Source organism: Trematomus bernacchii, unplaced genomic scaffold, assembly GCF_902827165.1.
Source record: "Trematomus bernacchii unplaced genomic scaffold, fTreBer1.1, whole genome shotgun sequence".
NCBI lineage: Eukaryota > Metazoa > Chordata > Actinopteri > Perciformes > Nototheniidae > Trematomus > Trematomus bernacchii.
In genome coordinates this window covers 2419868-2446718 of record NW_022987654.1, presented here as the reverse complement: position 1 = coordinate 2446718, position 26851 = coordinate 2419868, and the positions used below count along the sequence as shown (strand labels likewise).

Genomic DNA, 26851 nt, shown 5'->3' with positions numbered 1-26851 from the left:
ATGATGATGCTGAAACCCCTTAGTGTTTCCTTATTGCCTGAGCCACTAGAAATCACAAAGTCGTTGCTTATACTGAGCCTTGTGCCTTCAATTTATTTAAACCAAATTTGTATCAAACCAAAGAGTGAAAAGGGAGTTATTTTCCCTTTTTGTCTCCAAGTTTCAATACACATAATATACTTGTGTAGTCCACAAATATACCAAATAGAGCGCTACACACACCTAAGATAACAACCTGCGTCAAAACTCCAGTACACACTGTTTTCTCTTTAAACCCATACACTGTCACCCTCATCCAGGTGTCATATACCAGAGTCATATTTCCCAGCGTGTTCTTACACCAATACTCTAGAAATCAGCCATTTTTAAGACTTCGGTATTGTTTGCCAATGTGTCATCACAGTCAAATAGGATTTTGTAGACATTTACTGTAGCAGGATCTACAACTGAAGAAATACTGAGTAATGGACAGCAACTACTCTGTATGTATGAAAACAGTCATCGAGATATTCTATATGTCTTCCGTACCTCTGTGTAAGGTCGTAAGGCTCCCATTTTGATCACTGGCAGGTAGTTGTTGGTTACGTTTTTGCCAGAACTAACAGTCAAACAAAAGCATTCGCAGGTCTCTGCATCAGTTACAACTCAGAATGCACAGCCTCCTACAGTCAGCATGACTCATCACACCTGTGGGTGATGTGCACACCTGCATGCACACGGCACAGTGGGAATAAGAGAGGCATGAATTGGTAAGTCTTTCTATTTGCTATTTAAATGTGTGTTTGGGGGTGGGGGGGGGGGTAAATGAATCAAAACTTGGTCATGATCAGCCTGTTTTCCACACCACAGACAGATGGTAAAAAAAAAAGACTGACAAAAAGGCAAATATAAAAAAGATTGAGAAACAGAGATGCCACATGAATAAGTGGAGATAAGAGAAGAAAATTAAAAACAACGATAGTAGTGTGATAGAGAGAGAGTAGGAGGCAGAGACAGACATAAAGATATTTGATTACAGATTAGATTAGATATACTTTTATTGATCTGAAATTGGGTGTTTATTTTAAAGGGAGAGGGAGAACAATACCTCATGGCATTTTCTGCATCCTCAATTTCAAACTGTCACTCAATCACTCATTAGCGCCATGTTCTTTCAACAGAGGTACACTTTGTATGTCTGTAAACCTTAGTTAGTAATCACTGCCCTGGAAAACTCATATTGCCTATAGACAGGAACAGTCTAGTCAGACGGGGCTCTTCTATGGTATAGCAGCTATTTCAGTCCACCAACAGGAACATGTCAAAAGGTTCCTCATCCTCACCACCTGTACACTTCTACTTGGCTGCACTTGGATTGTTTTATTGACGGATAACTTGAAATCTTTCTTTGAAATTGGAACAAGAAATAAACTTTCCAATGAAAAGATATCCAGAAAGATCCAGGGATCATTCGTCAACGTACTGCTTCAGTAATATGTAACTTTCCCTGGCAAATTCACCAGATTTACATTTTGACATACTGCTTACTTCCGCGTATTATGTAAGAAGCAATACAAGATTACAATCATTTTGAAAAGCAGATTGTTATACAGACACAAGTGGAATGTTTACTTTGAAAAAGCTGCTGCGAAAATCCAATTCCGCAACATTAAATCAGACACACAATCCGTGACAGCCCACTGTCCTCTGCCCTTATCTGGACTTCAAATACTAAACTGCTAAGAGAACAATAAATCTTATAAATTCAAAAACCTTTGACCCGTGCTATGATTGTTCCAGCATAAATCCTTATTCCCCTAAATGAGAACAAGCATGTGGGAGACATTATTTTCCCTCTGGATAATAAGTCTTGTCCAGCTGTCTCATTACATCACGGCTGCTCTCTGATGGGAGAGGTGTCCCACTCCTACGCATTCGTCCTTTGAACCGACAGCTTTTGCGCTAGGTGCCCCCCCCCCATCCTCTCTTACCGCTATAAACCGATCAAAATCTCCTCAGCCCGTGAACGCTCTGCTCGTCAGCAATTACCGTCGCCGCAGACGACAGAGTACTGTAGGTGTGTGTGTGTGTGTGAGAAGTAGTGAGAGCGTGCACAAAGGGCTTAGCTGCTTTAACATGCAGAAAAGATGTCAAGTCTGTGATTACACTCGCTGATAACAAGTGGTTTAGCCGTGTGTGAATGTGTGTGTGTGAGAATCGCTGTTGTACTTTCTCGGTTTCTATGAGAAATAGTTGAAGTGTGTGTGTGTGTGTGTGTGTGTGTGTGTGTGTGTGTGTGTGTGTGTGTGTGTGTGTGTGTGTGTGTGTGTGTGTGTGTGTGTACCTTCTGTCACACTTCCAGACTCAAAAGCCATCGTTACGGTGTAGACTGCACTGCTGTATCTCAACTTGTTTTTCAATTCAATCTTTTATCTTCATTGATCCATCTTTCTCCTCTCTCCCTCTCCTCTGGATTCTCACACCCTTTCTCTTCTCCCTCTCCTCCCCTCTCCCACCCTCTCTTTGGCTAACAAGCAGTGTTAGCTATGTGGCCGGCTGGCTGTGGTAGTCAAACGTCTGAATGCATTAATATATGACGCTCCAAGTGTCTTCTCCCGGGTTTTCCGTTTCCTATAGCCTGGTTTTTGTCCATGTTTCTCTTTCTCTGAGCTCTCTGGCATTTTGTTTTCATGTGTTTGCTAGCTGGTCACTGTTACCATATATTGGTGAAAATCACTCGTCAGTACTGTTTAAAAGGAAAAGAGGAAGCTAGTAGATAAAGCCAAAATAGAAATGTCAATGTGTGCGCACATGTTGAATGCCAGGCTCATTTAAATGCAGGTGCTTTCATTAAAATGCAGACTTTCAACATCCTAAGTGTCTCTGGTTATTCTTGCAAATAACGACTGGATGATGAAACTAAAATAAAAGAGTGATATTGTGTTGCTAATGTTTTATAAGTACTGCTTGGTAATCTGCTTAAAGATGATGCTGTCATCTGCCGAAAACGACTGTTTCATGGCTTTTATTTTAGGTACATGTTGTCACCCTGGATCAAGGGGTAGAGAAATCCTTCCAGAGATTAATTTGGGATTGGTAGGATACAGCTAAACCAACATGTCCATCTGGTGCTAGAGAGCAAACACTCAGAGCAGCTGAGGTGATATGAGCTGACAGATTGATGTAACCACAGGCTAGTTCACTGAGGAGGGATGAGAGGGCGGCTACCACTGTTTTATTTGCCTTCCAATCCTTGATCTCACGTGTGATGAAGTACCCTACACAATGTTTCATACTGCATAAATGCATGTTGTTTAAAGAAATCAATAAAAGTAAGGGACAACAGGACAGATCTGTTGGAGAGAATTTCATTTGGTCATAATTTACAAATGTCTTTCAGACCGAGAGTGCAGGGGGGGCCTGCTGGTTAGCAGGAACATCCTAAAACTAAAAGGATTCGTATTCAGTGCAAAACACAACATATTAACCCTGGTCAGAGTCATTTTTCTGAATTTCTGAGCAGCAGAAGGGCAATACTGTTAACATGTGTGGCAACATCTGCTGTGGTCCGAGTGTTTGTCATCTCAGGTCTGACTTTAATAAATGTTGGGCTTTTCACCCTGGTTTTCATCATCTCTCTTTTGGACAGTGTCAAATGCTTCCTGTGAGTCATCATTCACACAGACACACACACACGCACACACCTAGGAGAGGGGGTGACGGAAAAAGACGAGAAAAATATAGAAAGAGGAGAGACAGAGGAGGAGAAATAAATGTTAGGAGGACATGTTGCCTAAGAGCACATGTTGCTGTGCAGAGCAGCATCCATCCTGCTTTATATTCCACTGGCAAACCTAAACATGCTTCAACAATGCCATCTAGTGACTGTTTACGGGGTAACATTGGGTTTCCTCATCACAAAGTCACAAACCTTCCTCCACCAAGTTAAAGACAAACCAACCAATAACTCTAAATAACTAAATGTGCCATCACAGGCAAAATGTGTTGAAATGTGATGTGGCAAAAGGGAATGGGCTGAGGTACAGCAGGTAAAAATAAAACACTTGAACAAATAAAATGATGCTTCTTGTAATGCCTACTACTGTGCCGTTTACACGGGAACGAAACGGGTTGTATCCACTACTTTTCTCTTTCGTATAGCCCCTTCATTCACACGAGGCCGTAACGGAACCGCGGAAACGGACCCCTAAAACGATAACGGGTCCCAAGGTGGATAGATCTGCGGACGGAACGCTCTGGAGGGCCAAACAGCTCCGTGTGTACATCCTATACCATCATTTTCCTGATAACGATGAAGCCATAGCCCCGCCTCTCCCCACCTCTGCTGCTCACTGCTGTAGCATGGTCAGTAGCTACTGCTAGTGCTACTGCTACTGACCATGCTACAGATGTTAGTGCAAAATCTACAGCTCCTCTACCACAACCATCAGCAACAACTGGACATGGAGAACTACATGAACTACATGTTGCTAAATCCACCGCATAAACAGAAGGGCAACCAGGCAACCATGGCAACCATGCTCGGGGTCTTCTTTGCTGCTTTTGGTGTATTTTGTGGTGGAAGTACAGCGCCACTTACAGGCCCGGCATATGTACTACAGCGTCTCCAGCGGGTCGAGCGGTCTCGTGTGAAGGGACACGTTTATTGAGCCGTATCCGTGTGAACGGAAGACTTTTTTGATATCGAATTCGGTTCGTTTGCATTTAGTTTGCGTTCCCGTGTAAATGGGGTCTAAGTAAGCTAAGCATGACAGTGATATTTACTTATATAAGACAACCTGATGTGTTACGTAACTGCCTATACAACAATCTGGCTAGGTTGTTAAAGGAAAGAGGAGGTGTGTGAGAACAGGGACATTAGGATTGACTAAATGGGCACATCGCCTCTTGTCACACATTTAAGCTCAAACGTATACATCTCTTATATAATGATACCCTTATAGACAGTTGTTAGAGGATGGAAACATCTTTATATAATAATGTGTGGAAGTTTTGATCATGGGGAAATCACGGTGGACTGAATGGTGGTGTCTTCCTACTGGCTAAACAACTTTTATTGTACGTTTTCGGGAGTAAAGGAACTGTTCCTCCTGGGTTTGTATAGACTGAGAAAAAAGTTGAAAGGTTCAAGGCGGTGTGACGCATGAGGAGCCTAACCTATTTCCCACAGCGAGATGAATATGACATTGCCTCTGGGGTTAATAAACTCTTGGATTTAGTGAAGCAGAAGAGAGGTAAGGGGGATTAAGGTGAATTTGACTGATTCACAGACATGCAAAGTCCAAATATTTGTTGTGTTTCACTATTTTAGGTAAATAGGTATCAGTATTTATTTAATCTTGACTTATTGACTTGTTATTTCTAATTTTGTCATTTCAATTTCCCGACATGGGACTTTCTACTAAACTGGACTGAATAAAAAATGTACCCTCTAATGTTTGTGTCCATCACTTTTCAAATGGAGACAGCAGAATAAAGAAAGCTTTTAATATTTCGGACTAAAAGCTAATTAACTGACAGTTTATAAACTCAAACGGGAAGAAAGGTGTGTTATTCTCACCCACCTAGGAAGCTTCTGAAACTCAACAGCTTAAAAGCAGATGCATGTTACAATCTGTGTGTGTGCGAGTGTGTGAGATGCTCAGCCATGAATGCCTGTGCATACTAATAGCTTTTTGTTTGCAGCACGATGACACCTCTGAGGCAGAGAGAATAGTCGGGGGATAAAAACAAACACATGAGGCGCTAATGAAAGAAAGGAGAGGTGAAGAGAGGAGGTGTAAACTTGTCTTAGCATCTTCACTCAAGGTGCAACTGTTAAGGCCTGAACAACGGAAGATGACACGCCAAAAGCCAAGTTGAGTGGGATTTTTAACAGCACTTTTGCAGGTGGGGTGAAAAGAGAGGTCATTAAAAATAATGATTGAATCTAGCAACTTCGTACAAGAGATTAACAAACAAGGTACAGAAAATGAAATGTTTAGAAATACAAAGATTGCAACACATCCTGGTGTGTGTTTGAAATCAGCTGTGTAAACTTTTGGAGTGAAGGTGAAAGGATTTCCAGCGTCATCGTTCATAACCTGATCCTGATTTAAAGGGGACCTATCATGCAAAATGCACTTTTGTACGTCTTTTACACATGAATATGTGTCCCCGGTGTTCCAGGGAACTCACCAAGTGTCAGAAAACACAACCCTCTCTATTTTCCTCCATACCCAAATCTCTAAAAAAAAGGGGCTGCAACGGATCTGATAAAAACTGATCCAGATTTGAACACTGTCCTGACGTCAGGACAGTGGCGCTACGGCTATTGGGCCAACTCCACCAATCAGGAGGAGACAGCCACGGCCATTGCCGTTCGAAAGCGCTGGAGACGTTGTAGTACATATGCCAGGCCAGTAGATGGTGCTGTTCTCACAGAATCTGCCCTTGCTAAAAACAGAGCAAGAAATTGTCAAATTGAGCGAAATGAGGCATGGCTAAAATGCATGATCTGTTTGGTATTTTGAAAAAAAAAAAGTATAAATATGCCTTATATAGGTATGGTCCTACACTATATTATTATAATATAGCATGATAGGTCCACTTTAAGTGGCACTACTTCTTCTCTGATAGCAAACCATGTATCCATCAATTTCAAAGCAGAGTCCACATTGGTGGGGGTTAGTAACAAACACGGCATGTGGCGCAGTGGATAGAGCCTTGGTGTTGGGATCAGGGGGTCACAGGTTCAAACCCCACTGCAGTCAGCATGTCGTTGTGTCCCTGGGCAAGACACTTCACCCCAAATTGCTCCTGTGGGGATTGTCCACAGTATTGAGTATGTGAGTCGCTTTGGATAAAAGCGTCTAACAAGTAACATGTAATGTAACACAGACAATGCAGCAGGTAAGAATGAGTTTCCCCAGGAAAATGAAAATAGCTGTCCTCATTGTCCCATCACTGTGGAACATCAAAAAGTAGCATTTCAGATGTGAGAGCAACAGTTCATATTGGCCTTAAAGGTAGGGTAGGTAAGTTTCAGAAACCGGCTCGAGATCGCTAGAATTTGAAAATACACAACCGGAGAAAACCTGCCACTTCCTTACAGAGCCCCTCCTCCAACACACACGAACGCGCACATGACCAATGAGGGCACGAGATAAGTTTGTGCACAGATGGAAGGCTGACAGGCAGGTAGGCCATCCAGTTATTTTAGCCGGGCCGGCTAAAATGATTGGTCGTGCTTTTTACAGTACTACGGCTTCCACAGATGACATTTTTTTATGGATTTTTTGTCAAAGCACTTAAGATATTCATTGCTATCGGGATGTTAAGAGCATTCCATGGAATATAACAAAAAGTGTATCTCGAGCCGGTTTCTCAAACTTACCTACCCTACCTTTAAGTATAAGACTTCAACTTATAATAATAATACATATTATTTATATAGCGCTTTTCCTGGTGCTCAAAGCGCTTAACTTGCTACAGGTCTGTTTTCATACTGCACAGGAAAGAAGAAAAAAAGATGCCATGGAAGGAAGGTACTAACATTATCAGATGCTACACAAGGAAACTTAATTTAGTCCCCAACAATATCATAAATACCACAGTACAAAAGAAGATTACAAATACAATATGCTGGAGGCTCACAGAGTATAGAGTGAACTGAAGGTGAACCTTGCAGGCGGATATCGCCTACAACACACATTCCTCTGATGCAACCCGACGCAGAGCCAGTTTAATGCACAGGTACACACACACACACACACACACACACACACACACACACACACACACACACACACACACACACACACACACACACACACACCACACAACACACACACACACACACACACACAACACACACACACACACACACACACACACACACACACACACACACACACACACACACACACACACACACACACACACACACACACACACACACACACACTATCCCCAGTGGTGGCGCAGGGTGCTGAGACAGGAGTAAATGGCCAATGTGAGTGTTTGTGACAGTCAGCCTGAGGCAGTGTGTGTGGGGGGGGGGCGCAGCACTCTGACAGGTATTGCTTTCACACCTTCCTCTCCCCCCCCCCCCCTCTTCAACCCAACAGTAACACACAGCCTGCCTGCTGGGGGGCAAGGAGTGCACATGGGGAAATAGACTCGGGGGGTGCTCGCTGTACATGTGATTTTGCATTGTGATCGCGTCACAGCAGTGTGTGTGTGAGAAGGCATGTCTCTGGGAATATGTGCGTGTGTCTTCTCTGGGAAACAAGACCCCAAACTACTCAAAAGGGAGTCTTTTCAAGTGGAATGGGGAAAGGGAAAGGTATCCAGCTGTGTTGTTGCCAGTGGATGCAAGGTCGATGGGAAATGCAAAGAAGAGAGGGAAGCCCACCTGCTGAGCCGAGAGAGTTTGATGGTGGCTGATCTCAATCAGATTCGCAGGTACTTTACATCTACTCAAAAGAAATGCAACAAATGTGGTTTCGGGTCTCTTTCGTGCCGTGGTATGTATTTTCCCTTTCTAGACATGGGAGAAATGGAGTTGGGAACAATGAATGAATTAGACAGTTGAGCAGAAAAGGTGAGTGTCAGAGGTGAGAATGAGGAAAAGGTGGGAAAGGAGAGGCATTTGCCGAAGGGGGAGGATAACACTCAAAGTTATTACTCTCTAGGTTTTTCACATACTGTGCAACTCTTTCAACACCTGAAAGCTGCAAAAAACCTCCCCCTTCTACAGATAGCATCCTGCTTTACACCTGTTCTTAGCAAAACTCCAAGCTTTCTTTAAATTCCGCATGCACTCACATTCACACAACAAAAAAAGCATTTGAGGTGTTAAACCACTTTTTGCACACACACTGACAGGCTGTATTGACTTGTCAGGAAAAAACTAGAAAACTGGTCTTTGTGTTAAGAGTGTTGAGTTTCACATTGCGATGCAACATCATTAAATGTTTGGAGCCCATATCAGTGTAAGCTCAGCCAGCGGCTTCATTCACTATTCATTACAGCTGGCTGGCTCGCCAAGAACACACGGGCAGGGCAAATCAATTGGAGAGAGAGAGAGAGAGAGAGAGAGAGAGATGGGCAAATCCACCATGTTTAATAATATCAGAGCAAAGCAGGTGGAAAAACACCAGGGAGGGAATCACAGATCAATGATCGTCAATACATCACTGCTCATCGATATACAACAAAAACCAGATTCTGACAAACACTCACACTCAATCACCTCTCACACACACAGCACTATTGGTTGACTTATTATCAAGAGTATGTGTCAACAACCACATATTAAACGTTAATATTTCAAAGCAAACAGTAAGCTTGTGCACACAACAATCAATACACTTACTTTATCTAAATGAATACACCACAAACACCTTTATAGCTTCAGGTTTACAAAGCGTTTTAGGAAGCAGGCTACTAATGGGGTTAACCAGATTTCATAAATGCATGTCAACTCTGTGATTGTGATAGGTGTCTGTTTATTAATCTACAGAGGAAGAAAGCAGTGTTTATATACGTTTGGTTATCTCCTTCTTTGGATATTGTTATTATTAATATAACCTGTTTATATAGAGCAGGGGTGTCAAACTCAAGGCCCGGGGGCCAAATCCGGCCCGCCATTTCATTTTATGTGGCCCACAAGAGCTTGCAAAGAATATAATACATTTATTATAAGGTTACGTGCCGCTTTACAGGAGCACATTGCCCATAAACTACATGTCCCACAATGCATCTCATTTTGTGAGATGCGCACTGAAGAGACTTGCAATAACTTGCAATGATTTGCACTAGACTTCTGCTTTCAGACGTAGTTAATTATGAAGTTATTACCCTATCTGATAATAATCCAATGCAGAGGAAATATTGTAAAATAATACATTATTTTATATATATATTATATATATGTATCTATGTATATTTATATCGTCTTAAAGTTACCACAGGCCCTTTGAGTGCAACCATAATTCTAATGTGGCCCGCGATGAAATTGAGTTTGACACCCCTGATATAGAGGATTATGATTGTGCCTAACAGGACCATCAGGGATTTGTTCTGCTGTGATAAAGAAAGGATGTTGTGCATTGATGTCATCACAGTTCTGTTGCTTCAACGCTACAATCTATTCTGTGCAGAGTTTCTTTCATCAAAAGTTGCGGTAAATAAAGGTCCTGCAACAGCTGTGATCTTAATAAAGTGAATATGAGTGGCGTCATTCTTCCTATTTCTCTTGGACAATTTCAAACAAATACATGATGTCACGGTTAAACTGAATGTGGAAGTGAAAACAGACTGAGGAAACACTATGCTACGGGGGTGATGGAAAATATGGAAATGCGCAACAATGTTACACCGAACATCTCAACAGTGTTACTAACAGTAGAACAGCGAGAAGAGAATCCTATTTAGAGAACCCTCATTAGCTAACTTAAACAAAACGTAGAATATTTTCAAACCTGAGCGTGTCAGGTGCAAAGATCCCCCTTTCTGGTCAACACTTATGACTAATAATATCAAGCTCTCTTCTTTAAATCATTTTTCTGGTATAAAATAATTTCAGGATAACTCCATCTCCCTGCACATTTACAGTATGTCATTATCTTTTCATCAGCTAGACGCACAATTATATGAAAAGACGCAACAACTCCATCTCACAATCAATTTTATTAAAATGTGATGCAGAATATAAAGTTGAAAAAATGCGATGCACCGTAAATGAATGTTTGGATATTTTACAAAACGTGGAACGGATTAATATACCGTGTGAAAAGTCTAACTGGCGAGGAACTATCAACGTGTGCAATCTAATAATTCAACGAGTCACTAGTGCCTCAGTCAAAAGGTGCTATTCAAAGACTGAACAGTAGAGGGTGCTGCTGACCTATATAAGAAATACATTGTAAATCAGAAGTTATTTTAAAATGTAAGTCGTAACATGTTTCTTCAGTTTCTAAATTGCGCATTATAACACAAATGTTTTCTCTTTTCAGGTGAAGTGTTTAATGTCCAAAGAAATGCACCAGGGTTTCCCAACCGGAAAGGTTTTTTAAATATGTATTGCTGGCAGTTTTTAGGCTAAAAGTGTATTGGCTATATCAACCAAGAGTGTGTGTGCAATTCTTTGTTAAAAATAGTCAAATATGCAGTTTGTGGTTGCCTTTGTCTTCTTCAACTTAAGATCAGACACTTATACAATGACAAAGATTATGAAAGTAAATGAAATAGTTGTCTTGGATTCATTTGATTGAATAAATGTGTAAGGAACGTTTGTTTGAAGTACATAGTTACACGGTCACAGGTACTGTATATCGAAGATGATCTGATGTTTGGTGAAGTGTAAACTAATTATTAGTTATTGATTAAGTAAACATGTCAGGTCCAATCAATTAAAGCACAACTAAGAAACCTGGCATCGACCCAGAAAGCCTCACTCACCAGTGTCTTGGCCTTTTCCTGCTCTTCGTGGGTCTTTCCTTTCTCGATGAGGAGGGCGGGGGTCAGGTGGTCCAGCTCTGTGGGGGCTGCTGTGTCTCTCTCTCTCTCCCTCTCTCTCTCCCTCTGGGCGAGGGAGGCCAGCTGCTCCTGCACCTGGGCCTGCTGACGCTCGAAGCTAAAGTAGGGGAAGATAAGAGCTGTTATAAGCCTTAACCTTTATCTATCCAGGAAAAGTCTGCTAAACATTTAAGTTATTGTTCACGCACCAGCTACCCAGCAAGGTCAGATATTGGTTTTGTTTGTTTGTAAAACAATACTAAAACTGAGAAACAAAAACCTCTTGACTGACTATGCATAGTAAAAAGCAGTTGTTCGGTGAGTTTATATATCATTTAGGTAATCGTGAAAAGAAAATACAAATTCATGAGGAGAACAAGCTTTAGATTTAATTCCAACCTTCCATATATTGCAATCCGATCCAGTAACATCATGACATAACCAACGTTTAACCTACATGAACCTACATCAATAGGATGATTACATTACAGAGGCTTAGCACACAAATATGGATAAAGGTTTAATAATGTAATGTATATTAATATAACACTTTTTACAGTGAGTGGGTGAGAATTGTTGGGCTTGATAACATGTAAATCTATAGACTCAAGATAGTGTACAAGCATTTCAGCACCATAGCACCACGCATGCTACACACACACACAGTAAATCAGCACGAGCAGTGTTGACAGGTCACTCGCGGTGTGTATGTTTTCCATAAGCATCACCCATTAGCATCAAGTGTCTGTTATTTTATAAATCTGTCACCTCCACTGGCTATGTGTAGCATGTGCCAACACAGAGGGCCTGACATCAATAAATGATAGGATCTGATATGCTGCACAGGTTTCAATACTTCAGGAGGCGTCACATTCCTAGTAAGCCAAAACTAATGCACTACCATAATAAGTGACATTCAGAGTTAGAGGAGGTCATTCAACAAATATGGCTGGACAAAAACAAACAGTGATCTTGACATTATGAGCACCTACTTTTTGCGTATTTCTTCATGTATTTCGGTATGGGAGGGTCCTGTTGGTTTTGGACCTGAAAATCAAATGGGATTAATATCAATACAAAGGGTTAAGGTCTAATGCTTTTCTCACCATGCACTGCATGAGAACATGTCGACACAGTGGGCCTCCCAATGGGAGCTCTGTGAAAGAAAGCCAAGGTCTTTGACCCGGACTCACTTAGTGGTTGTTTCTGACCGGGTTCTGGTGGAGAGGGGGGTGGCTTGGTGCTTTCAGACCCCTCAGCGTCCCTCATCCGCTGGAGCACATCGTCTGAGAGCTGGACAGGAATGTAAGAATTAGGAAATCTGAACATAAAAAAACATTAACCAGCCCCTTGGTGTTCATACAGGACAGTTGTTTATCTTGAAAGCAGCAGATTAAAGTCTCGAAGGTTAAAAAGTCCATCATTAAGCCTGGCTTTCTGAAAAGTCCATAAGAAAGTCAGGAGTTGTTGTACAGCTGTGCCTTACCTCCTATGACCCTCAGTGGTGGAATGTAACGAAGTACATTTGCACAAGAACTGTACTTAACTTAAAAAATGTAGATAGCCTACTTGTACTGGACTTAAATATTTCCTCATTATCCTACTTCATAATTTCCCAAACACAATTCTTACTGCATTTATACAGCAGTTATCACCGGCACTCAAGGCAAATGAAATAAACAAATGATTTACTGTGTTGTTGCATTAAAATGATGACAAATATCTATGTATATGTTCTGCATACAGTTAACCACCATATGAATACTGCTAGCTTAAACAGGAATCAATGTATATCAAACACATAGCATACAGATTTTAAATCAACTAATAAATCACTATGTATTATTATAGGTTAAGCTACCCAGCAGTATAGCAAGTCATTTAAATATTCCCCACCTATACCAAGTAAACATTGACAGTAATGCATTTATAATAATACAAAAAAGTTATATTCTTAAATCAGATATGAGCCATACTAGAACATTTGTACTTAAAGTATATTTTGATGCCAATGCTATTGTATTTTTACTTGAGGACAACTTTGAATGCAGGACTTTTACTTGTAATAGAGTATGTTTTTACAATGTAGTATTGCTACTTTTTACTAAGTAACATATCTGGGTACTTCTTAGAGCTATGATGACCCTCCTGAATAGTAAGAGAATGAGTAGCTATCTGCCTACATGGATCCAGACAATAGTAATGTATTCTCTTTCTGAATCATTTAACAGTTCACATGTGGAGCTCAGTTGCAGATTATGTCTTTATGAAACTGAAACTGTCCATGTTTTGAAACGTTTACTAAAGGTTACTGCTGATGTCGTTACAGTAACGTAGTTGATACTTGAGTTGGTGCCCTTCCTGAGTGGTGTTGACATAGCAAAGATAGCTTTAGCCCAAATTAAGGTCGCGTTGCGTTTTGGACATTTAGCCAGAATGGTAAAATTGCACTGCTTTGTGTCTGCTTCAATGGTATTATAGGATATACGTCGTAATTCCTCAAACTGTTGCAAGGGTAATATTAAGCGTAATAACGTTTAGACAGCGAGGAACAGTTACTGGACATAACGTAGAGAGAGAATGACCCAGTTCATTTAAGGACATGGGAGCTGTCAGCCTTTCAGTGCACCTTGGACGAACACTGCCACTAGCTAGCCGTATTAGCTTCAGTCGTCATGCCTCATAGCATAACTTAGACTTTGTCTCTGAATTGCAAACAAATGAGTCGAAACGTGAAGTTATATCTACCTTCACTCCTTCAATAACTGTGACCTTCTCGTTTTCGTCCAGCCCGAATGACACTTTCTTTGACGTGTTACCTCCCATTTCCACCAGCTGTCTGTCTGTCTGTTCCCACTTGAATATACAAAATAAATAAAAACCTTAACTGTAGTTAGGACAGATAGACATAAATGAGAGGAATCGCCACCACAGCGAGCAGTGGTTTAAAAACTCCAATAAAGGTCAAACTGGCGCTACAGTATCCTATCAGCTCATTGGTTGGATAAAATAATTCAGACTCCTTGTGGTTGCGTATCTGGAGTAAAGGATAGATGGGAAATGTAGTTTAATTGTAGTCGGACTAATGTGACGATTTATAGACAAACACAAGATGAGGAGACACCGAATAATGCAATCATGTGGGGAAATCATCACAGGAAGGAATATGAAGAAAAAGGATAAACATGTGTTCCAGTGTAGTTACCACAAGAAACCACAGAGTGGAGACTGAATTGCCCCATCCCCAAAAACAAAGAAATTAAAGAGTCCATGGTTTATTTTGTTGGTCACGGAATGCTCAATACATTGCAATAATATGGGCTAAATATCATACAATCAATGCACTTAAATAAAAAGGCAATTTACAGATCATTTGCAAAATTATTTCAAAATCCAAAACATTTTCTATCAGGAGAGAGGACTTTCTTAAGAATGCACCTTGTGAACTCATGTCATGATTAATACATCTAATTTCCCATTTCCTAACTCCAAGCTATACAGAATGTTTCACCGGCCACTACATTTGAAATTGAATATATACTATTTCCAGAGTCAGGCATATACTTTAATTTGTTGAAATAAACAACTTCTTTACGGTGTTGTTGCTTTAAAATGCTGAAAAAATAAATGTATATTTTCTGCATACACTTAACCACTATATGAATACTGCTGGCTTAAATACAGTCATCAATGTATACCAAACAAATAGCATTTTCAGAGGGAAACTCACATACATCATATTTCCTTGATAGGAATAAGGAAATGTGATTTTACCCATCGCCCGAGTCTCTCTTGTTCAGGGGGACATAAGGGGTAATATATATTTTTTAAATACACTGCATAGACAACCACGTATCATTTTTTGGTCTAATTTGAACATTTGTTACAACATTTGTGAGAATTCCGGTAGCAGGAGAAGAAAAGAAAAAAAGATATTGGCAGAAAAATAAACATTAGTACACAGTGACCCTTTGCAACAAGCAGAGCGGAAATAGACATGCTGATATGGAATGAGGGCATGTCTAATTAGGAATACTCAAAGAAGATTTCTGCACATTTGTTGTTTGAATCACACACCTAATAACACACTCTTAACGACTATGATGGTCAAACATGTACCAGTAGCAGGAATGAAACATGTGTTGTTAGAAATTAAAGCCTCAACATAAATAAAAGTGGAATGAAATGGCAGCTAGAGTTTATAGCTAAGACAATTTGCTCTTGTGTCAGAGCCAATCCTGGCAGAGTTACAGGTGATCTGTGGTCTTTAGTGTGAATGAATATCCTGTATTTAGGAGCGACTGGTTTTCTTCATCATATTGCAGTGACACACATCCATTAACACATTTCACTTGTTCACAGAAGGGACAGCGCCTATCTCAGAAGACAAAGTACACCTAACTAAATGAAGTACCACAAGTCCTTTTCCTGTGTGGAGAGGCAGAGTGATTCAGTAAAAACATCATTATCCAAATCGGGTCACAAATCTAATACATGGCAGCCAATAACGAAGAGATACTCTTAGATTTTAAGTAGGAATGTACAATGAGTTGCCAACAAAGGGATGTTAGATTTGAAAGAGCAGGGTACTTATAATGGGGTTGAAACTTAATTATTAAGCCTTTAGCTGTTGTTGCAGGATGCAGGAATGACAGTAAATACGCTGATTCGAGTCAATAAGCTCCCACATTTAAAAGCACATCAAGCAGAATCAAAACAGAGTCTGTCCGGGGCACAATCAGGGAAAGTGCTCCTAGTGTGGAGCTACAGCAGCAGTGCACTCTGGCAACAGTGTTACAAACGCAGTTGCTTAATTCACAGTCTTCCAGATAATTGGCTAGCAAAGGTTTCTCCTTAAGTGTCCACTTGTTAACTTAGCTGGCGCCAAAGCAAGACCAAGATAACTTATTCTTGTGATCAAACTTCTTTGTTCAGCTTTTTTTTTTGGCCATGTTGCATTACACACTACATACACAATATTAAGGTCCAGCTGTTTAAACCACAACACTCCTCTTTCTTTCATTCACACGTTGACAGGTCTCCAGCGGTCAGCTTCAATGCTGTTAATGCTGCTGGACCCATAAGGCCCGGAGGCGACATCATCCAGGTACGCTCCAACCATACGAGAGCTGCCGGGACCGGAGCCATCGATTTGGGTGGAGGAGTAGAACAAGCCCTGGTCAGTCATCTCCTTTCGCCCAGTGGTAGTGAGGGTGGGAGGAAGGTGGACGTCACTCTCATCTGGCTCATCCATCTGTGACTTGTAGGAGAACAGGATCTTTGGCTCTGACCTATGTAAAAGGAAGAAAGTAGTTCAAGTAAAGAAAGAAAACAGGTAGAAGGAAGGAATGCAACTCTTAAGTGTTCTGTGTGTTGTGTATGATTATTTGTACTAACCCGAAGAAGCCTTTGAGGAAGGTGACATAAATGAGCGGCGCAAAGGCGGAGAAGTACAGAAAGGTGGTGACATCCACACAGCTGGTTGAGAAAACAAAAACAAAATAAGTTTGATACTTTGCGAAGAATCACATCGAAAGTAGCAGCATTGTTATAAGCTTCATACACAGAAAACTCAACCAATGGGTTTTTTGCCAAAAGGACTCTTCAATCCAAAAGAGAAACATCTGTTATGTTCTCATTTAATCGCCCCAGCTCCACTGATGCTCTTTGGACCCACCAAAACAGTGAGTCATCCATCTAGTATGCAACTCAGCCAAACAAAAACAGCCACCCAGCACCAGATCCAGGACATGTTACATAAATACAAAGCTCCATAGCAACTCTGGAGCCAGAACCTCTTCAACCTTTTATTTTTATTTCCTAAACATTCCCACAGGTCAATTAATTCAGTATAAACTCAAAATGATGACACTGACCAGAGTCCCTCTATGATTCCAGCACAAAGCAGAGCACTGCCCAGGCCCTGGACGAGGTTCAGTAGAGACAGGATGGCAGCGTAGACATAGAAGCTTCTCTTAGCTGGACAAAGGAAGCAAAACAAATGTTATTAGGCAACAATGGATTACATGTTTTTTATTATATGGGATCACACAGAACAATTACTAAGAGTGGAGCACATCTTTGTGGGTTTATATGAACGACATGATATATATTGTACAAGTTTACCTAAACTAAAACTATTATTTAGAAGCCAAATCATGAATGGTTATGAGCAGGACCTGTAAACTCATACTTGTTATTTCTTGTAATCGTAAAAGTTATTTATTTTTGATTGTTTTGTAAAAAAAAGAAAAATCGTAATCTTTTATTTTCACAAGAAATGTTTTTTTTTTTTTTTTAAAGCTTCTTCTTGCCCCTGTTGAAAATGACAGAGACTATTTGATAATTGTTTTTAATTTTTTTTTTTGTACCTTGAACGTTTTTTTTTTTCTTTTCTCTTTGTTATAATTATTATTACAATATTTAATAAAAAAAAATTATATATATATATAATGCTTATTTTTCAACCTCTTCAATGTCGTTTTATTCTTTTCTGCAATTAAATCTTTCACTTACATGGAAGAGATATCCTATCCCTCACTGGAGTTTTAGGCAAGATCACAATCAAAGAGTACACCTATGTAAAAAAAAAGAGGGAATTATTAGACATCAGTTATCAGGTAACAGCTATGACTTTTAATTTCACTCTTCATGCTGCTTCTTCTGCATGGTAACAGGTTACTCGCCAGGAAGAAGAAGCAGGAGCTGGCCAACCAGAAGTGGCGTCCTCCGTGACCGTAGATGTTGAAGTCCTCAGCAGAGAGGTGACTGTCTGGATACAGGATCTCAAGTGTGCCCTGGAAAAACATGTCATTCATTTAATTGAATTCACATTGAGAGCTTACCAAAAACCTTTCCTGCTGCCTCTTACAATGATAGATTACCTGTGTGATGGAGTAGCCTAAAGCAAGCACAGCAGTTATCGCCAGCACTCGCTTTATACTAGACTTGCTCTCCAGGTGACCTGATAAATGGATAGAGAAAGGCTTAACAGAATGAAAAAAAAACTGTACAGTCATTCAGTTTAGGGATGGGAATTTGAAAGCAAATGTATATTCGAATATTCGACCCCCCAAAAAACGGTTAACCGGTTAACCGAAATGTACATATCCTATAAAAAAAAAATTGGGTAAAAAAAAAAATTCAAAGATATTTTTTCGAAAAAAAAAAATTCAATAACTTTTGGAAATAAATAAACACATGTTCAAATAAGTATAGAAACCAAGTCGAATTTATCAAATGTATTGAACTGGTGATCACAGTTTGACAGCTATAGGCCTACAGCTTTCATGTGCGGAGGCGATTCACAATCAGGCCAGCTGTAGCAAGACCCTCTCAGCTGGAACGGAGGTTGCGGGTATAGCAAGGTATAGTATGTATATAAGTTTAATTTGGCATAGTTTGCACTCTACACCGCACTCACTAACCTGGTCGAAATATTTCCACACATTACTCCTTTTTGACGCCATGTCTGTTGTGTAGGACTCTTCTTAGAGTGTAAATAATTACCGGACTATGACTGGTAAAATATGTTGAATACCGGCAAAACTAAATCTCTCCTGTCAAAATGTCTATGTACTTTGCCGCCACACACGGTTGCCAAGCAGTGCTTATTGTTGTTTAGGCTGGCCACTCATGTGTCGCGAGTGTTGACAGGGGGCGGGGGAGCACGCTCATGAACTGTTAGCGCCGGAACCTCGCAACGGCTGCGGAGCGCATTTGCGGCGCATTTGCGCCGCATTTGGGCATAAGATGAGGTTTGAGTCTGCGTGATCTGCGTGTAGGCAGGGGCAGCAGCCATATCATTAGCTAGAACTAGCTAGATCTGATGGATTTGGACATAAACGCGAGTGAAGTACCGGACGCGAGAGAGAGAGATCAGCACCTGCCTCTGCCAGCTGTGAGGGACCGGTGAGCGGAGCAAAACACACCTTTAGACGTCACCTAACACATTTAGCTATGGCACTGTCGTATACATTGAATTATTCAATTTGATAATATGTAATCAACTTAGGCATCACTCCCAAAAAAAAAAAAAAAAAAAAAAAATTAATTAATACAAATATTCATAAATCATATTCGAATACCTGAATAATTATTCGAATACCTGAATAATTTCGAATATTCGAATATTCGATTAATCGTTCCCATCCCTAATTCAGTTACATTCAAAACTTAGATTCAAGGCTGAAAGGGATCATTATAACTTAATAAACAAAAAAAGGTGTGTCATGTGAAAGGACAGAGGTTGACATAAAACAAAATGAGAACTGAAACAAGTAACGAACCGAAAGCAAGTCCCAAGATGACAACACTGAGCTCAATAGCCAGCAAGAAGAAACGGGTGATTTCCCACAGCACCTGAGGAGACAACAAGCATTGTGGTTATGCATCATGACAAGTGTCGGCATGTAACACATTTTGAACCTTAAAAATGTCATGTATCATAATCATGTGGATATTTTATCAACAGTGCAGCCATGACAGTGTGCTATGGGAGCAGCAGTTTCATCCCTCTGAACTCTCATAGGGATCTGTCTGGTATGTGAGGAATGTCTTTTGCCATGCCTTTCCTTTTAGAAATAATAAGCCAAAGAAAGTCAAACTGAAGCTCCTATCAGCTGCTCTGGGTATTCTATAAAGAGGATATGATCAGTGATACTTCAGTTTAGACCAAGTAGCAAAATGGAAATCTGCCATTTGCTATTACCATTGAATAAATACAGTATATTTCAGAAAAAGCACAACACAGACCCATTTCAATTTGTTGGCTTATACTATTACATCTTGTTCTTTGAATTTGAGCCTTTGATTTTGGGGATCTACAACCTAACACCCACATGGTTTCAAAAATATTATTTATGCTTCATCAGCCTCCTTACTTTGTCTATGATGGTGGCAGCACTGGACGCGCTGACAGTCATGGACACTACGGCACGGGTGATTCCAACCGCTGCTACAACAAACACCTAAGGATTACAGTTAAAAACAAACACGTTAGATCGTATCACAATAAATAAAAACATATCCTTGAGTAGAAATTTGGGGAAAGTATATCTGAAATGAACAATCCACTGGTAACACTAGTAACAAACAGTTGTGATTTCACAAGAAGGCTAACTTCAATAAACATTTGGAGTAGAGTTTGGAAACATGAGAGTAAACACTTTCCACAGAGGAGGAACAGATTAAAAAGTGCAAGCATTAACAAAATGAACTCATCAGCAGAGGCCTGTACTACGAAGCAGGATTTTCGCTTAGCGGGCTAACTTCAGGGAAAACTCGGGCTTTCCGATCCTACGACGCTGGTTCTCTTTTAAGCGGGCTAGATCTCCATGGTAACTTATGCTGAGCGGCTAACCTGCTCCGGAGCAGGTTAGGTTGCAGGCTAAGAGATCAACTCAGTGAAAGCACCGCCTGCTGACCAATCAGAGCTCAGTGTGCAGAGTTTAAAGCGATCAATTCATATTACAGGAGAAAGGAAATACAGAAAGACGGCCGGCAAAAATCAACTGACTGTGTGAACGTGAAAATGAATAGAATATCACCTCCCATCTTCAGAGCAATCTGACTATTATAACATTAGCGTTAAGAAAGCTTACTTAAATATCTGCCACAACATAAGTAACCGCATCAAAGTAACATTAAGTACAGTCCGCGGCACTGTGAGTGCAGACGTCGATGTGCCCCATTATCATTCATATCACATCATATCACATCATAATGTATCATATATTTCCTTATCTGAGTCAGCTTCTTGAGCCGTATCTGGCCGTGCAACACTCACAGTGTCACATACTGTATGCAGAAGTATTATTTTAAGCAACACATTAAGTTGACGAAACACTCGAGTCAAATGTAATTAAAGTCCGATCCACTCGTGTCTTGGACGGGGCAGTGATATCATAAAACCTGTTAATGTACGCATTCAAATGCTTTTTCTTTTACCAGCTGTATTCACCTTGCAGCTGCAGCTATGTGGCTTTTATCCTGGATAAAGTGTTTAAGTCATGGATGTTTAAAGTTTAACTTCTTCATATTTGACTAATATTAAAGTTCACTTTTCATTCAGGAAGTATGACGCTGCGCTGTCAGTACGCTTGTCCATGTTTGAGATTGGTCGAATGCTCAAAATACCACCCCTTTCATGTGAACGCGCACCTAACTAGATAGGACACGGCTGGCTTGAGCGATCCACTTGATAACCAGCGTCGTAGGACCGCTTAGCCAGAGCGCGTATGTTTTGGATTAGGCCAACCGGCTAACTCAAACATATCCAGGTTATGTTGAACCGGCTTCATAGTACAGGCCTCAGGTCTTTGGACAAGGTTGTTTTCCCTTGTTGACAGACTAAAGTCAAAGTTATTATCAGGAGCAGTGTCCCTACGGTCAGTGTATGTTTTGGTCATTGGATTTTCTTTTCACAAATGGAAATTCAAAAACAAAAAACGACTGGATATTTGATTTTTGTTTTCAAATTGAAAAACCAAAATTGAAATACAAGGCGTTTTTCTTCATCACGGTCAAAAAGGGATTTACTAAACTTAAAAAACGGGATGATTTTCATTTTCTACTTCTCAAAACAAAAAATAAAATCACCAGAAAACAGAAACAAAAAAAAACCCAGTTTTTTCATATTCTGCTACCGGAAGTTGTCTTTCAAAATAAGAGCGCAGATGAGGACGGTCAATCCGTGTATCTACGGTCCATTTGTTTTCACAATGAAAACAGCCAAGACACATATTGAGCCCTGAAAATGAATGTTATTAAGGGCTGTAAATATAATAGGCCTATGTCTAAAATGGACAACATTGTTAGATTTAAACTATACAGCGATTCTGCACTGCGGTCAGCTCAGCCGTCTCTCGAGTTTGTTATAATTTTTTCTGCCATTAGTTCTTCGTGAGATCGATCCTGTTGGACTCAGTAGGCTAGTAGTGAAACTACTCCCACAAGTACTATGAAGTACTTACTGTGTACTTTTTGAGTAATCCTCTGTCAATGTCCCCTCCTGAGAACAAGAATGCATGTTTCTCTGCTATTTTGAATCAGCGTTAAAACACCTTTCTTCATGAGACTGATATTGTTGGACAGAGTATTTTAAGAGGATATGGTCGACATGATATCAGCAATACTTCCAGTCAGTAGTCCGGCAGCAGCATGTTTACCCCTTGGAAAGTCTTGCCCGCTATTTAAATTGACTTTGATTGAAGTTAATAACAATATTGATATTATATAGATATATAGATATAGCATATTTGATGCAGTCTTTCTGAACACTTTTAAAATAAAATACTGCAAATTAAGAATATTTGTAATGTTCTGCACAGATAGTGCCTTAACTTGAATTTGAAAACACGTGGCAGCTTTATTAATACAGCAGATGAAAAGATTTGTGGAAGGATACATTCTTCATGGGCTTCAATGGCTCTCTAGATAAAGGGCGTTTTATGGTTGCTTGTATTAATTATCCTCAGATAGGGGTTTGTTTAAATAACTAGTGACATTTTAATAAATATTGCAAAAAAGGGCTCCAAAAAAGGCATATATCCTGGCCGGCTTAGCCAGTGTGTATTTTTTCAAGCACCACAAGATTCATAGTTTATAAAGTACAATTCTGGGCCATTGATTGTGTCATTTCTCCAAACTCATACAGTAAAAATGGCTGTTTTTGAAGCCTTAAAATGGTGCAGGAAAAGGACTTTACATTGTATTATACTTAAAGACAGGACTATTCAGTTAAGAGAAGAGAAAAAATGAAAGAAAACTGTTATAATGGGTGATGTAACATTAATGACAGACATAATATGAGGTCCTTGGCACACATTTTGTGATCATGGGGCATCACCCTTACAGCATCAGGACAATATCATATGGAGTCAGACACTGGAAGTGTGCTGGAGGCGTTGACTGGGACTGATGGAAGGATGAGGCTGATGAGACTGAAGAATCTGCGAGGAACGAATTAGCAGCTGAGAAATAGTTATATATTAAAAGACAGCAGCATCATAAGAGGGCAACCAGAGTGACAGAGTGTGTTACTTTGCTGAAGGATATTACTACTAACAATACATTGAAGTAATTTTGCTGTGTACTTTTTGAGAAATCCTCTGTCAAAGTCCCCTGCTGAGAACAAAATCAAGCCACTTCTGCTCTAGAGTATGTTTGTGTGGGACAATGCGGCCCGTGGGACATGTAAATGCAATGTCGACGCGTGAACTGTCAACGGGGGGTGGAGAGACACTATGGACGCTCGTGAACTGTCAGCGGGCGGGGGTACACTGTGAACCTCTGTCGCTGTCAGCGCAACTTACATAATGCCGTTTAAAACCATAGACTGTATATATAAAGTTTAAAACATATAATGATAAAGGGCGGTGCCGGCCGTCAGCGAACCGAGCCGGCCTTTCTCCGCATCTGATTCATGTCATAAATCAGATTTTAGAAAAGCGTTTTAGCCAATCAAAATGAAATATGCGGGACATCGTCTCAATTTGCGGGACGCACCAAAAGTCGTGAAAATGCTGTGCAATACCGCACAAAGCGGGACATCTGGTCAACCAGACGGCTGAGTTGACCGCAGTGCAGAATCGCTGTATAGTTGAAATCTCCTAACAATGTTGTCCATTTTAGAAATAGGCCTATTATATTTACAGCCCTTTATAACATTCATTTTCTGGGCTCAAAGTGTGTCTTGGCCGTTTTCATTGTGATCGCTAAATTCCCCTTGTTTATAATAATCACAGTTCCTTCAACAGGATACTGTAGTGATTCAAAGTGTGATTTTAGCATAGCCTACGAGTGCTTTTGTTTTGAAATCACTTCCGTGAGTTTCGTCTGCGCTCTTATTTTGTAAGGTAACTTCCGGTAGCAGAATATGAAAAAACGGGGGTTTTTTTTGTTTCTGTTTTCTAGTGATTTTATTTTTTGTTTTGAGAAGTAGAAAATGAAAATCATCCCGTTTTTTAAGTTTAGTAAATCCCTTTTTGACCGTGATAAAGAAAAACGCCTTGTATTTCAATTTTGGTTTTTCAATTTGAAAACGAAAATCAAATATCCAGTCGTTTTTGTTTTTGAATTTCCATTTGTGAAAAGAAAATCCAATGACCAAAACATACACTCACCCCCTACAGACTTAAGGAGATCAACACTGCAGTCGTTGTAAATGATGTGTAGAAATGCTTTTATTCCTAAAGATCACTGCTTCAAAACTATTACTTTGAATACTGTATATATTGATGCATCTGTAGTTAATGTCCTACCAGCAAGTAAAAGGTGACGAAGATAGGGCTGGAGGTGAGTCGAATTTTTGCCCTGGCTGAGGGCAGCTTCCACATCAGGAACACAAAGAAGGCCACATTAGGCACCAGCAGTAAGATGTCCCAGAACCGCACCCTGTGAGGAAGAGACACATGTGAGGGGATGACACATAACTTCTGAAAATATATTTCATCTGTAGTAGATATGAGTTGTCAGTCAGATATGTATCTCAAAGTTAAGTCATTGAGTCACAGATACATTCAGATGCAAGGTATGTTTTACTTAGTCTTTGTTAGATTTTAACCATTTCTTCTGAAGTATGCGACTGAATACCTGGAGTCTCCAACGTCCTGATACAGAACTTGTAGACATTTGTGAGGCTTGGAGATGTTGGCTTCAGAATCAGGTTGCCAAGGGAATGCAGATGTGTTCTCCAATGGTGTAGGTGAAATACTGCCATTGTATTGAGCAAACCTAACCACAGCAGTCACTGTGGCTAGCATGGTGTCGGACCCTTAGGGGGAAAAAGATGGTTATTTAAAATGTTTACTGAGACTGATAGCAGACCTTTTAAATCTCTTATTCGAAGAAAATACATTTGTTAAGGGGGATTACATCCAGGGTGCTGAATCCTTTTAAGGCAAATTATCCGTAAATGTGTGTTAAACCTAACTTGTTAAAAGAGGTGGAAAGGAACAAAGTACGTTTAATCAAGTACCATACTTAAGTATTAGGTGGGCTTAATTGTACTTTACTTGAGTATTTCCATTTTATGATCATTCTTATCAACTACATTTTGGAAGCAAATACTTTTTACTCCACTACATTTATTAAACACTCATAGTTACCAGCAACTTATTACATATAAAAACATGTGATTTCCTTGTATGATAAGATACAGTACTGCACCATCAATGTACAAAAATAATACTTCTGTACTTCTGCTTAAGTAACATTTTTCATACAATATTTTTTACTGGTAATGGAGCATTTTAAGACCATAGTAAGGATATGAGTACTTCTTCCACATCTGCTTGTTTGTAATATGAGCATAGCAAAAAACACTTGAGAAATTCAACATTTCTGCGGTTTCAGCTGGTGTTACAGAGGTTTAGTAGGAAGTGTACAACTGTTTGTTTGTTGAAGCAGCAGGAACAGCTTTGTCCACTTTGCGATACACCTTATGTAACAAGAGTTGCTGCTATATGTCAGCCATATGTGTTTTAAATTCAAAGTGTGAAATAGTTCATAATACGAGTGTGAACATGTTAGCATTAAGTTAGCATACGCAATAGTTGTAGAATTGGAATTGATACAGCAACATTAGCTTACTAGGGTAAACAACATAGCATGAGAAGGCTTCAACTCTACAGCGCTCTTTCTTGTAATTGAAACGTAAAGTGGTTAGTTACCGACCGTTAAGCATAACGTAGAAAGCCTTACTTACAGTACGTGTACTGTAAGTATGTATGTTTTATAAGATGTTCATGTTAGCTAACGGTGCTACATACTAACAGCGCTCGGAAGAGGATGTTTTGTTAGTGAATTCAAATTATTGTTTGACCTTACGTAAGAGACAAATGCAGTAAATATAACAATGCTAAAGGTGAATGTCTCTTGCAATTTAACATCAGGTACCAATGCTTTAAACCTCACGTTAGCATCACAACAAACGTAATACTAGTGCAAGTGCACTGACGCCGCTCCAATGTAACGAGGGCTTTAACTGGTTAGAAAAACACAAAATCTCACCGATTCAGTAGACTCGTCGTCAGGAGAACAACTGGTGTAAAATGTTTTCAAAATATGACTTCAGCATATGCCTTACACGCTGTCATACGCACTGCAATCGATCCATAAATTGATCACCGATACAGGACATGGCTGTACTGGATAGTTTCGTTAACAATTTTTTTTCAGTGAGGTCAGCTGACACTCTCTCCAAAGAACCGGAGAATCTCGCGAGAAGTCATTGAGAGTGACGTGTGAGTTGTTTTTTGTAAAGCTTGAGGCAGGTTGCAATATTTTAATCCAAAACGTGAGTAATTATGCATATGATGATAATATATTATGCATTTTGAGATACTTT

General features: G+C 40.0%; 2 protein-coding genes across 3 annotated transcripts in view; both read right to left on the bottom strand.

Moving 5' to 3' along the window:
- The window catches only part of chchd6b (coiled-coil-helix-coiled-coil-helix domain containing 6b), a 53770-nt gene extending 39276 nt beyond the window's left edge, over window positions 1-14494 (bottom strand). Inside the window, exons 1-4 of one of the 2 annotated variants that reach the window (XM_034134876.1) lie at window positions 14251-14494; window positions 12696-12795; window positions 12495-12549; window positions 11446-11620 (exon numbers count right to left, since the gene is read on the bottom strand). In XM_034134876.1, the coding sequence (XP_033990767.1) occupies window positions 11446-11620; window positions 12495-12549; window positions 12696-12795; window positions 14251-14328 (408 nt within the window). In that variant the 5' untranslated portion in view covers window positions 14329-14494. The remainder of the gene's footprint in view (window positions 1-11445; window positions 11621-12494; window positions 12550-12695; window positions 12796-14250) is intronic. The other variant, XM_034134877.1, reaches the window with a different exon arrangement.
- A 267-nt stretch (window positions 14495-14761) lies between these two features.
- tpra1 (transmembrane protein, adipocyte asscociated 1) lies at window positions 14762-26801 on the bottom strand. Its single transcript, XM_034135001.1, has 11 exons — window positions 26515-26801; window positions 25096-25276; window positions 24765-24897; window positions 20385-20471; window positions 19791-19863; window positions 18387-18466; window positions 18189-18299; window positions 18019-18079; window positions 17379-17481; window positions 16900-16980; window positions 14762-16793 (listed from the first exon to the last, which is right to left on the bottom strand). Exons 2-11 carry the CDS (start codon window positions 25263-25265, stop codon window positions 16526-16528), a joined length of 1167 nt encoding a protein of 388 aa, XP_033990892.1. The 5' UTR covers window positions 25266-25276; window positions 26515-26801; the 3' UTR covers window positions 14762-16525.
- Between the last annotated feature and the right edge of the window lie 50 nt (window positions 26802-26851).